Raw genomic sequence first — 12,661 nt, forward strand, 5'->3', positions numbered from 1 at the left:
GAAGAGATTGAGATAGTTAACAGTTTTAGTTTTCTTGGCTCCACAATTAACAGTCTTGGTTACAGCAGCCAGGAAATCAAGAGACAAATTGCTTTGGGAAAGTAGGCTGTGAGAGACCTCTCAAGAGTATTGAAGAGCAATGACTTTAGGCTGGAGACTAAGGTGCTCCTGATCCGGGCTTTAGTCTTTGCAATTACGTGCTATATGCATCAGAGAGTTGGGCAAGGAATAGGGTTGATAGAAAGAAAATTGATGCCTTGGAGCTGTAGTGCTAGAGAAGAGTGTTGAATATACCATGGACTGCTAGGAGAACAAACAGGTTTGTCGTGGAGAAGGTGAAGCCTGAATGCTCCTCGGAGTCAAGGATTCTGAAACTTCATCTGACATATTTTGGGCATGTTGCAAGGAGAGACTGGTCCTTGGAGAGGGACATCACGTTTGCAAGACGACTCATAGCAATCCTATAAATGAAAGACCTGAACACTTGTATAACTTTCATAATTTCTCCACGTTTATAGAGTTTCTGGAGGCAAGCTGTTTTGGAAGTAGATGACACTCCTGCTTCCAAGCTTGTTTTAATTGGGGAGCTCCACCAAACACTGTCCACCATGAGCAACCATTATCGCATTTGACACATCAGTGTCACAGTTTTGTTCTTTTTAAGCATATAGTTCATTTTCTCTTGTACTAATCAAATGTTTGTTCTAAGTGCAATTATGAGATTGCACTGTAATATTCCCAGTGCAGCATACCCATCATTCTAGCCCTTAAATCCAGGGACAAAAGCCTTGGCTTATAGCTCAGAAAGACTGGAGAGGAGGAAGTACATATAGTAGGAGCTTATGTGCTTGTTTATGTCCTGAATCAAAGATAATTTGGAGTGGAAGCAGAAAAATAATAATACTTTCTCAGGTGTCATATTCTCTGGGGATTTTTAATGTTCCATCATAAGGAAAAAAAGTTAAAGAAAATATCCAAGTTATACAGGTGAAATATAAGGTGGGCATGCAAGGAGAGATCTTTTGAGTGCAGAAATGTAAAGTGATGAAGTAGGAAATGAAAACACAAAACCTTTCTAATTTTTCAATTTCTTAGGGATTTATGTACTAAAGACACAAGACCAAAGCTACTGAGTTTAGGAAAGCAAGATACATGATCAAAGCAAAAGATACTTCTTTAAAATACTTAGAAATACTTGTGTGTGTGAATGTTAAGAACCATTAAGGGCCTATGCGTGCTTGTGGGGGTTTCCGGTCGTTGCTTCCTGGTGGGCTCGGTGGAGGACAGGCCAGCGAGACGTGGCTTCTGTGGCCAGAGAGAAGGGCCATGGACAAGCTGCGATGCGTCCTGAGCGGTCAGGACGACGAGGAGCAGGGCCTCACCTTGCAGGTCCTGGACGCCTCTTCTCTCAGCTTCTCCACTAGGCTGAGGTGCTTTGCCATCTGCTTCGTGTGTGGCATTTTCTGCTCCATCCTGGGAACCGGCTTGCTGTGGCTTCCCCAGGGCATGAAGCTGTTTGCAGTGTTTTATACCCTTGGAAACATTTCTGTGTTAGCCAGTACCTGCTTTCTAAGGGGCTCGTGAAGCAGCTGAAGAAGATGTTTGCTGGTCACATGCTGATGTGTTTCATCTTCACCCTGTGTACTGTGTTCTGGTGGCCTAAGAAGGGGTTGGCCCTGCTATTCTGCATCCTGCAGTTCCTGTCTATGACCTGGTATGGTTTATCGTACATTCCGTATGCAAGGGATGCGGTAATTAAGTGCTGTTCCTCTCTCCTAAGCTGAAGATCAGAGACCTTTGGGAAAGGACCACTGGAAGCAGATGGCCTGGCTTTGGTGCCGACCGTGCTCCTGATAGAATGATCTCCCATAACCCTTGTGAGCATCACAGACCATGCATTGTGGTAAAGATGCTAGTGCCATTAAACTCGTAGATGCTGGTAGCACCAAACTCATGTGTTATCCCCAAACTCTTCCAAAGGAGAGTTTAATCACTGCAAACTGTCAATTCTTTCATCTGACTTTTAATCTTTGAAGCAATGTTGTGAGTATCTTACCTATGTTCAGCTTTTTTGTCTGCTACACTGTCTGCCATTGCAAACATCTTTTTTTTTAACCTTAACTGTGAACATTTGTACTTTAAAAATTGCTTATATATAATAATAAATAATATATGAGTCTTTACAATTTCAGAATAAGCCACCCATGGAAAAGGGAAAAAAAACCCAAACCATTAAAATGGGTGGGAGGCTATACTGCTCAACAGTTACACTTTTCCCACTTTTCCTTTTTTAATTAATATTTTTTTTACCATTCATATACATTGTTTCATGCATGTTCATTGTGTTCCATACAGTCTTTCATTTAAATTATATTTCATTCATTTAGATCATGGAGTTTTTGGGTTTTTTTTTTATACTCTTATGTTCAACCCATCAACAACTATTTTCATGAAAGCATGTAAGCCAGCTACTTCATACCTCATGCCCTAATATCCTCCTTTTACATAGCCAAATGCTGATTTGCCCATCTCTATAAAACCAATACTCTGAAGAAACAAGCATGGTCCTTTTGCAGAAGGATCCTCTGTTAATCTTGGAAACTGTGAACATCTATATCCGTAAACACCATCCAGTCCAGAGCAAGCCATCAGGCTGCAGCAATCAACCCTAGGTCACGGTATGGATCATCTTTTCTTAATCTGGTTGGGTTCTGGTCAACTTATCCCCAGCCACCTGTGTCTAGATTTTAGTGGGCATCAGCTGCAAGCTTGAGTCCTCATTTCTCCCGGCGTTCCATATCTCTTGTTCTCCTCAAGTAGTTACACTTTTGAGCTCTGACCAAGACACATTTTTGTTTCTGATGCTAACTAAGTTATTTACCTGTGCTGCTTTCCATTATTTCACCTTTCTAAGCTTATTGTAATAGTCTGTAAAATAAGAAGGTATTTCCATCCAGCAGTTCTATGAAATTTGGAGGAATGCTTTGCCAATTTATTGTGCCCAGGATGTAAACGTACAAATTACCAAGACTCTGCACTGACTCTGTTCTGCACTCCCTAGTTCATTTAACTATCCATTCATGTGCGCCTCTATTATTTCTGCATCTAAGTAAAGGTAAAGAGAAATATTTGATTAACCATTACCTACAGTGCATGGCATTGTACATGAAATGACATGTTAACAGTGTCAAGGAGCCACTGCTGGTGGTAAAGGGCAACAACTGCCACAGAATGCAGTTTTGACTTTTCCTTAAAAAGTTGAAAACATTTGATCTAGCGATTCCACTACTAGGTGTATACCCTAAAGAAATGAGAGACCAGACGTAAACCAATATATGTACACTCACATTCAAATGCACCTTAGTCCTCAAACTGACATAATTTCTCAATATTTGAGGATGTGACTAACTCCAAATTTTCCCAATGCAATGTGTTTCCTCATTTCTTGACTGCTCATACCAAGGGTGTTAATTGTGGATCCAAGCAAGAGCAAGCTGTTACAGTTTTGATCTCCTCTCCGTCTATCATGATGTTGCCTGTTGGCCTAGTGGTATACTATTACATGTATTAAATTTATTTTATGTGTAAATTTAACTTAATTAAAAATCAGATTATTATTCCCATAACTTAAATACTTCCAATGAAAAGATTTTTTTCCTTGTCTCTTTATCTTGATTGAAAATATTAATATTTCCTGGGGTTGAAATTTTATATAATATTCCTTCCTCTATTTTGCAGTGTCTCACCTAGTCCTACATGTTGAGTCCTAGTTTAAAAATCATTGTTTTTAAGATGAATAAATATTTGACCCTAATTCAGATTGACATGCTTTATCGTTTATAAAACATTATTCATTTATTTTTTTTTAATTTTTTTTTCATTTCTTAATATTATTAGTTTATGGCCTATATTTTTTTTTCCAGGTCTTAGTGCACTAGAGTTGAACTCTTATTTTTGAAATCTAGTAACTGATAGAGAGCTTGTTAGATGCTAGAGACTCATCCATGAGGTCCTGTTTCTGAAACTACTTAAAGATTCACAAACTTTTTAATGGTATCTTTGAAGGCTTGTTTTACTTGCTGATTCCTTAGCGTGTAAATAAAAGGGTTCAACAAAGGGGCAACTGAAGTAATGAGTAGAGATACTACTTTGTTGAATGTGTTCCCTTCTTCTGCTGATGGCTTAACATAAATGAAAAAGCAGCTTCCATAAGAAAGAGAAAGGACAATCATGTGGGAAGAACAAGTGGAAAAGGCTTTTGTTCTTTGCTGGGCAGATGGGAGCCTCAGGACAGTCCTGATGATGAGTGTGTAGGAGATAATGACCAGCACCAGAGTGACCACCAGGGTCACAGATGCCACAAGAAAGACAACCTTCTCTATGAGGCTTGTGTCTGAACAGGAGAGTTCCCGGAGAGGCTCATAGTCACAGTAATAATGATTGAGCTTGTTGGATGCACAAAAGTCCTGCTGACTCATTATGGTGATTGGTGGTATAATGACCATCAGCCCAGCCAGCCAAGAGCAGAGGACCATCTGATTGCAGATTCTACCGCTCATAATTGTCATGTAATGTAGGGGTTTGCAGATGGCCACATAGCGATCATAGGACATAGCAGCCAGAAGATAAAACTCTGTTGACAAAAGAAAGATAGAAAAGAAATACTGAGCGAAGCAGCCAGCAAAGCTGATACTCTTGTTTCCTGTTGTGATGCTGATCAGGACTCTGGGAATGAAGATGTTTATGAAGGAAATTTCTAAGAAGGAGAAGTTCCGGAGAAAGAAATACATAGGTGTCTGAAGATGTGAATCCAGCAAGGTGAGCAAGAGGATAGTTAGATTTCCAGTGATGCTGAGCAGATAGGTGAGGAACAGAAAGGCGAAAACAGCCACTTGGAGTTCAGGGACATCTGTTAGACCCAGCAGAATGAATTCAGTCAGTGTAGTTTTATTTTTCATTGTTGGATATTTTTTTTAACGGTCTGGTTGAAAACCAGAGAGTTATCAAATTTGAAAAAGGAAGATGTGCTCTGAAATGAACAGATGAAATCTTATGAGATAAACAGAGACAGACCATGAGCTTTCCCTCTGATGCTGTGACTGACCAGTGGCTATTCTGAATTATGTGTGTCTTCTTCAGTTTTATTTGTGCGATACAGAAACATTCTTGTCATTATTTTCTCATCGTTCTCTTCCAGTGGCAGCTGAAGAGTCCATCCACCCTGTGGATGATATGAGAAAAGTTTGTAGAATGTCTTAATAAAATAGTTCCTGTGGCAGTTGTTCCCTCTACCCCAGAGCAATTACTTATTTTCTTTTTTATGTACTTTTCCTTATTTCCCACTATTTGTACTCATACCTTATTTTTTTCAGCCTATCTAATTCTTCTGTGAATTCTGTTTCTCTTATACTTTCCTGTCTTTTTTAAGGTTTTTCTTTTGTGCAGCAATCTCTTATTTTCCTTATAGTCCATTTCTTTTAGTTTTTCAACGACAAAAAGGCTACCTAGTTCCTCACTTCTTCCCAATGGAACTTCCATACCTTCTCTCTTTCTGTCTGTTCTTTAGAATAAAGATCTATAAAATAGGATTATGCATTTTTGCTACTTTGGACTTTTTTGTAAGAATATGCCAGTTGCCCAACCCTCACCACCCTCAAGCTTGATCACTTCCTGAGAAATCTGATAACATCTAAGCTGGTCATATCAAAGATCAGGCCAAACAATGGATCCTAATAAGAATCTGAGCCTAACCAAAATAGCCCAAAGCTAATGTAATTAACAACCCAAATTCAGAGAAGTAACATCTTAGTTCTCCACAGGAAACCTATAAGAAAGAACAGCCCTCCTCCCACCCCCATTGTCCCTTGCTCCTGTCCTCATGCTGTGCGGCCTGGTCACTTGGTGTCCCTCTCTGACTGCACAATAAAGGCCTGCCCATTTCTTGGGACCAATTTCTTTCTTTATTTCTCTCCCTTGTTTTTTTTTATGTCTGACAGGACTTCCTTCATATGTGTCTAGAGTTCTGATATTTGGAACTATTTTTTATATTACATAATTTCTCTGTAAACCTAGATATATCTTTCAAAAACCTTTCAGAACACACTTCACTACATATAATATACTCTCATATTTTGATTCTATAGTTAGAATTTTTCAAATATTAAATTCACTAAATTGCTTTCATGGATGATCACTCATTTTTGGAACCAGGAAACAGCACACAACACCCCATGTACACTTGCCCTCTTGGTTACTAACCTGGAGTCCTCAGAATGTTGTTGTGTATTCACATCTGTGTTCATTTCAGGATTCATAACCACAGAGAAGTAAAAATTAATGAAGCTACATAAAAAGAATATTTTTCTTCACTTGATTATCTAAATAATTATAGTTACACTTTAAACTTATATTTTTGCTTGTGAATAAAAATTTTAAGATCATATTGTTACAAAGTAACAGAAACTTTATTACATTGTCTCATCTACATTCTTTATAACGGATTTCTGGTGGCCTAGTGGGTAAAATGGGTTGGTGTGTTGGAATTAGTGAAACTGCCTTAGGACAGGGTAGAGTTCAGGTCTGGGTCACAGGCAACTGGACAGCACATAACAACAGTGGGTAAGAAATTATGCTGCTAGCCCAAAGGCAGGTGATCAGAAACTATCAGTTGCTCTGAGGGAGAAATATCCTACAGTGCGGTTTATAGTCTATGAAAATCCACTGGAGGATCAATTATGAGTTGCCTCAACTCAACGGCACATAACATCACCACATTTTCTGCTGCCAAGCCCCATTCTACATTTCACTGAAATACAGAGGCTGTAAAAAGCAATATTTTGTTTCCACTGCACTATATCATTTTAGTAGGGATTTTCTTATCTCTGCTCTTCTAATTCAGACTGATGGTGAATCAGAATTTTTTTTGTTTCACCCTTTCTATTTTAGTGGAAAGAAGCTATTCCTCTCCGAATTATATGAACTCCCCTTTTTAGTCCTAGATTATACTAGGGTGAAAAAAGTTCTATCTGCTCCACTGAGAACACACACTGGGGGATCAACTGTGTACAGAAGCCCAAGTTACCCTGGGGAGCCATCCAGAGTTGAAATAGGCTAATCAATGTCTTTTGTTGATAACTTGTGCGTAGGGTTTTCCCTAGTGGATGGTGTGACTGCACTTGGCTGCAGTGGAAATATTTGAAGGTCACGAAGATCCTGAAAAGTTCTATTTTCTGATTAGCTCATTTGTAGCCGATTGACTAAAGATTTTACAATGGGCTTTTTTTTTTTTTTTTTACTTTGGAAAATACACGTAGAGAAAATTGACAACAAAAGAATGTGGAATGCTGAGCTAAAGGTGGAATTGAGAGCCCATATGTATCTGAAGTCTCTTCTGATCACTTGTAAAAGACTTGTAAATCTCTAGTTCAAGACATTCAAATATTTGTAAGCCCTGGGAGAATTAACTAATTTCCATAGAAGGACACCTTTATAGCAATTCAGTTATCAGACCAATTACCTATTTATTTTTGAAATGCAAACACCAAAAACCCCAATTCCAATTTAGGGCATAAAGTCTCAACAAGGACAAAATATACATTACACAATGATTTACGCATAGATGATACATTACTAATGTTATTTTATGAATTTATTATTATTTTAACTTATTAGTTTATTATTTATCATTCTATATTATTATGCTATTTAGCTATTATATCACATACATGACTGAGTTTATTTTGTATAGTGATAATTTTTCTTTGACTAAGACATTTATTCTTCCTACCAGCCTGTCTGCCTGTGGATTTTCTATCAGACATCATTATTTAATATTCATATTCTGATTATTCAATTTTGAAGTGAGCTCTATTATCTAATTTTGTTGATATGGGAATTCCATATGCTGCATATCAACATTCTAATGCCCTTTCTGTGGTTTGTGAGTTTGGAGATTTTGTAGGCACTTTTACTACCACTCCTGGGTATTCATCTGTAGTTACACAGGCATATTTTACTGTTCAATGGGCATTTATAGGCCTTATGTAATCTTATTTGGAGACATTAGTTAAAGGCATACTCTTCTTTTATATGTCCTGCTCTTCTGATGTTAAATCTATATGTGTTGTTGGCATACCTCATAATCCTTCACCATTCTTTAACCTTACGCCGTTGTCAAAGGGATATTTCTGTTTTGTTTTTTGGTTTTGTGTGGTGTTTTTTTTTTTTTGAAACACTTATTATACAGGGCATGAGTTCCTAGGTGTTCTAAGACTTCATGTAGATTTTCAGGTAATTCTTGTTCAAATGACTCATGTACATTTTTAACTGATTTAGTGTTTCAGTATTGGTATTTCTGTTAGACTATCTATCTATCCTATTATTTTACCTTGCCTCTTCACTATTCTCCTTCAGATGTACTAATACGTGGGCGACCCATATATTTATTTTGTTTTTAATTGGTATAATTTTTGTCACATTTCTTAATATTGATTGCCCATTGATTTAAAAATCATTTTGGGCCAATTTCCTCAACCATATGGCTATGCCACTGGAGAGTCTGTAAAGATGTGTATTATTGGTTGTCCTTTTTTTAGTACCTTGTTAATTGCTAACTTCATTCCTACCACTTTAGCGTGTTGTGCTGATTTGTTCTTACCCTCTGTTGTCTACTGGATGGTACCTCCCCTTGCTGCTGGTGGTGGTTCCATCTGTGAACCAGGCATTTGTAAGTTCGGGAGTTAAGTTAGTATCCCACTTCCTAATGTTAGTTTTGGGATGTTCCTTACTCTCCATAATTGTATCTTTCTAGACTCCAGGGTTGCTTCCTTGCTTTGCCGTTGTTTGCTGACGGTACCATCTCCAACTTATTTGGTTTAAACTAGCACCTCACATCTGTTTGGAGGTTAATGGTTTTTAAAAATTGGGATGTGAGTTCTAAACTAGCATTTCCTATTTCTTATCTAAGGCTCAGCCAATTTAGCAGCCGTGTAGGCTGCCCATATGGTCTGTTTAATTATTTTGGAAATAGGGGAAATTCTTTGTATAAAATTTGCATGGTTTATAATTATCACTGTTAGTTCTTCTATATTCTCCATGTGTTATCTCATCTTTAATTACTATTACTATATTCACTATATTTATTACTGTATCTATTAATATTTTATCTGTTGGTCCTGGGCTTGTAATTCTTAGTATTATTTCTGTGTGTGTGTGTGTACCATCAAATCGGATCCATCTGACACAGGAGGAGATCTCCCCTCCTTCTCCAGTGGAGCATCTGGTGGATTTGAACCAGGTGCCTTCCCGATTACAGCACAGCTTCTTGCCACTAGGCCATCAAAGCTCCTTAAGTCTTAGTATTCATATATGTGCTCCATGACTAAAGAAAAGACCTTATCTTGTTTGGGTTCCCATGTAAAATTTTCACTTTTTCTTTTTACCTCATAAATAGGTTTCAATATACTCTGTAAGAGAGGAATATGTGTTTTCCAGTATCCTATTGCTCCTACTAATCTCTGAGCTTCCTTTTGTTTTAGAAATTGTCTTAATTTTATCTAATACTCCATTTGGAAACTTGTGTTTGGTACTGGACCACACTATTCCTAGAAACTTTATATGGGTTCTTTGTTTCTGTATTTTCTTGGATTTTATAGTTTATCCTTTGTTCATTAGGTGGTTACCAGCTTATCTAGGTTCTTTTATAATTGGCATATATCATCATTTGTGAGCAAAATGTCATTTATGTAATGGCAGAGTCGTGAATTTAATTTAGGAATGTATGTAGCTAATAAGGTGTGTGCTATACTTGGGCTATTTAAATCCCCTTGTGGTTTTCCTTCCCAGGTAAGTGAAATATATTCCTGGCTTTCTTCTTCTAACAGGATTGCAAAAAACATACCTCATGGGTCTGCTGCAGCAAAATATCTGCTTTTATTTGATAGCTATTTATTATTTTAGTTGGGATCTAGTAAGTTACTAAGTATCTTAGGGGAGTGTTCATTTAATTTACAATGTTGTTGTTTGTTATGTGCCCTTGAGTTGCTCAGTTTAGTCTATATTCTCTGTTTGGTTTCTGCAGTGTTATATCTGGAGGCAGTGTGTTTCATGATTTTTCCTTCTCTTTTAGTTCCTGGATTTTTTGTGTGTGGTTTTTTTTTTTTAATTTATTATTTTTTTTTAAATTTTTTGTGTCCTCCGTTAAGGGGATGTTGATTTACCCACATAAATTGATTCAGACTTGGTTGCTTCCTGGGTGTTACTTTAGTTTGTGTCAGATTACACTTTTATATCTTTTTAAATTTTAACTACTGGAGAAATATTTGTGGTAGTAATATATCTATTCCTATTACATTTGGTAGCCTTGTGGATCCTATCATTCTTACTTTCAATTTTTGGTCATATAAGTACTAAGTAAATGTTGCTTCTGGTTCACATTTTTACTTATTGTACATACATGGGAGCCAGTCTCAATTAGAACTTTCTCGTGTTCTATTCTTTTCCACAATTGGTAAGTTAAAATTATGTATGGACAGTTATCTCTACCTATATATTTATTGAGTGTGGGGCTTGTAACTTTCCTGCTAGTACCTGTCTGTGAATCCTCCCCAAAAACTGCTTGGAGAAATATCCTCTATTAAACTTCCAGTGTAACTTGGGTGTTCCTGGAAATCCTTGAGGATTTCTGTTTCACTAGAGTCTTAGTTGGCCAGTCCAAGGCCCTTGAGCCTCTGGTCTTCCCCCCTGGAGCCCTGCCCATTTTTTTGGCAGTCTTGGTTGGAAATTATGATTTGGTCAATTTTGAGGTGGTTGTATATTGTATGTTCTGTCATTATTTTGCCATGGTCTTGGATTTCGGGGCCCTGGAAACTGTTGGGTTAACCTCAACCCAACGAATGATAAATTTATATTACCTACGCCTAAATCCTTTGCAGTTGGGAGTATCTATAACAACTCTCCAACATTTGTGCATGCATTAATTGTGAATGCATACAATAATCTCATGCTTTTTGATGCACCCAGTAACAGAGCTCATTTGCCATCTCATTTCATTTCATTTCAGAGCTTTCATTCTTTCATTTCATTATTCTCACTAGCACTAGTTTTCTTTTAATCTTATCGTGTGTCATGAATCACATTTGTACTGTTATACCTTACAGAAGGCTAAGCACAGCCATGACCATAGTGACCCTTGTTGGTTTGGATTATGCTCACATACCTGCCTCAGCACATCTGGGACTTTTAAGTTCTCATGGATGCCAAGTGTATTCATGAGCTCCTTACCCCTCAATAGGGTCGAACTGGCTCCTTTCAACAACGGCTTGCAACCATTCTATATTCTGTTTTTCTTGTTAGAAAAAGAATATGGTATTCATGCTTATTCACATATAATTTCTAGAAAATCCCAAGTATCAAATTAGAATTTGTGATACAATGAAATGCAATTTGGCAATTGTCTCCTTCTTACGTAAGACACTGTCATTTAGCACAAATAAGGTTCTAGTCCTTCACCATAACTTACTACCTTGTCCATTTTGAGATCTTGTTCATCAGTGCAGAGGTACTGACAGCAGAATATAAATAAATAGCACAAGTCCTGTTTATAAGACTTTATAGGGTTTATTGTTCAGTGCATTTTATTGAAAGTACTCTACCTTCCAGAACAAAAAGAATAGCTGTGCGCAATTAGGGACTATCTGATGAAGGTCATAATTTAATAAAGCACATTATTAAATGCAACATGATTTTTATATATTGTAAACTACTTAAAAGCTTAGGATTTAAGCTACTTTTTATTTTATTTTCTGAATTAAAAGTTCTATAAACCTCTAGTTCTCACTCCTAACTTTCAACACAATCTGATTTATTAAGGAAATGGTAATATAAATTTTGGCTAATGAAGTCGTTCACAACCTGAAGATAAACTATCTTTCTTTTTGATCTGGGTCTTGTCTCATTTTGATATAGTCATGCCTTGTGTATTTAGAGACCTCTGTTTTCTCTTCTTCTGATTGTGTCCCTTGGCCCTCTGTCTAGCCTTTTTGACTTAATAAAATTTTTAACTTTTTAAATTTAATTAAATTTTAACTTTTGACTTTTTAAATTTAAAGTGCTTGGGCAGGCTTCCTTTACGTCTATGCATGCTATTCCTTCCCCTTTTGGGTGAATGGACTATTAGGGCTTACTTTTAGCCTTCCTAGGTTTTTATTACTAAAGTAGTTTTTTTTTTTTTTTTCAGGTCTGAGCTCAATTGCTCACAACTCAGCAGTAATAGTGAGGGGACATCCTTAGGTACAGCTCATTCTACCAGAGGTTTTACTATTCTTGGTCCTTTTAATTACATTCTAACTCCTTGACCTTATACTGTCCCTTTTCCTTTAGGACTTCACTTACTTCTCCATTGTTTGTGTGGCACGGCCAACAACATTCTGTTGCATGTTCTCAGACATATCTGTTTTTGATCACTGCTTTCACTGTGACATTCTGTCACCGACCACCCGACCACGGTCGTGACAAGAAACTCAAGGGGTTTCTTGGTGAAGAGCAGGTGAGGGACGAAGTCGGCGAAAATGAGAGTCTGCACACCAGGATGATGTAGAGAGCTCTGATTTATTATGCTAAAAGCTTGCTTTTTATACATTTAAACTTGTTTAAACTTGACTTA

General features: G+C 37.2%; 1 protein-coding gene and 1 pseudogene across 1 annotated transcript; one reads left to right on the top strand and one right to left on the bottom strand.

Moving 5' to 3' along the window:
- Positions 1–1,326: 1,326 nt before the first annotated feature.
- On the top strand, positions 1,327–1,784 carry LOC102864401 (annotated as a pseudogene).
- A 2,244-nt stretch (positions 1,785–4,028) lies between these two features.
- LOC102864812 (olfactory receptor 2AP1-like) lies at positions 4,029–4,958 on the bottom strand. The gene has a single exon (XM_006897663.1). The coding sequence runs from the start codon at positions 4,956–4,958 to the stop codon at positions 4,029–4,031; it is 930 nt and encodes a 309-aa protein (XP_006897725.1).
- Between the last annotated feature and the right edge of the window lie 7,703 nt (positions 4,959–12,661).

This window comes from Elephantulus edwardii, unplaced genomic scaffold (genome assembly GCF_000299155.1).
Source record: "Elephantulus edwardii isolate Elephantulus edwardi_28Jun2011 unplaced genomic scaffold, EleEdw1.0 scaffold00212, whole genome shotgun sequence".
NCBI classification, from domain to species: Eukaryota; Metazoa; Chordata; class Mammalia; order Macroscelidea; family Macroscelididae; genus Elephantulus; species Elephantulus edwardii.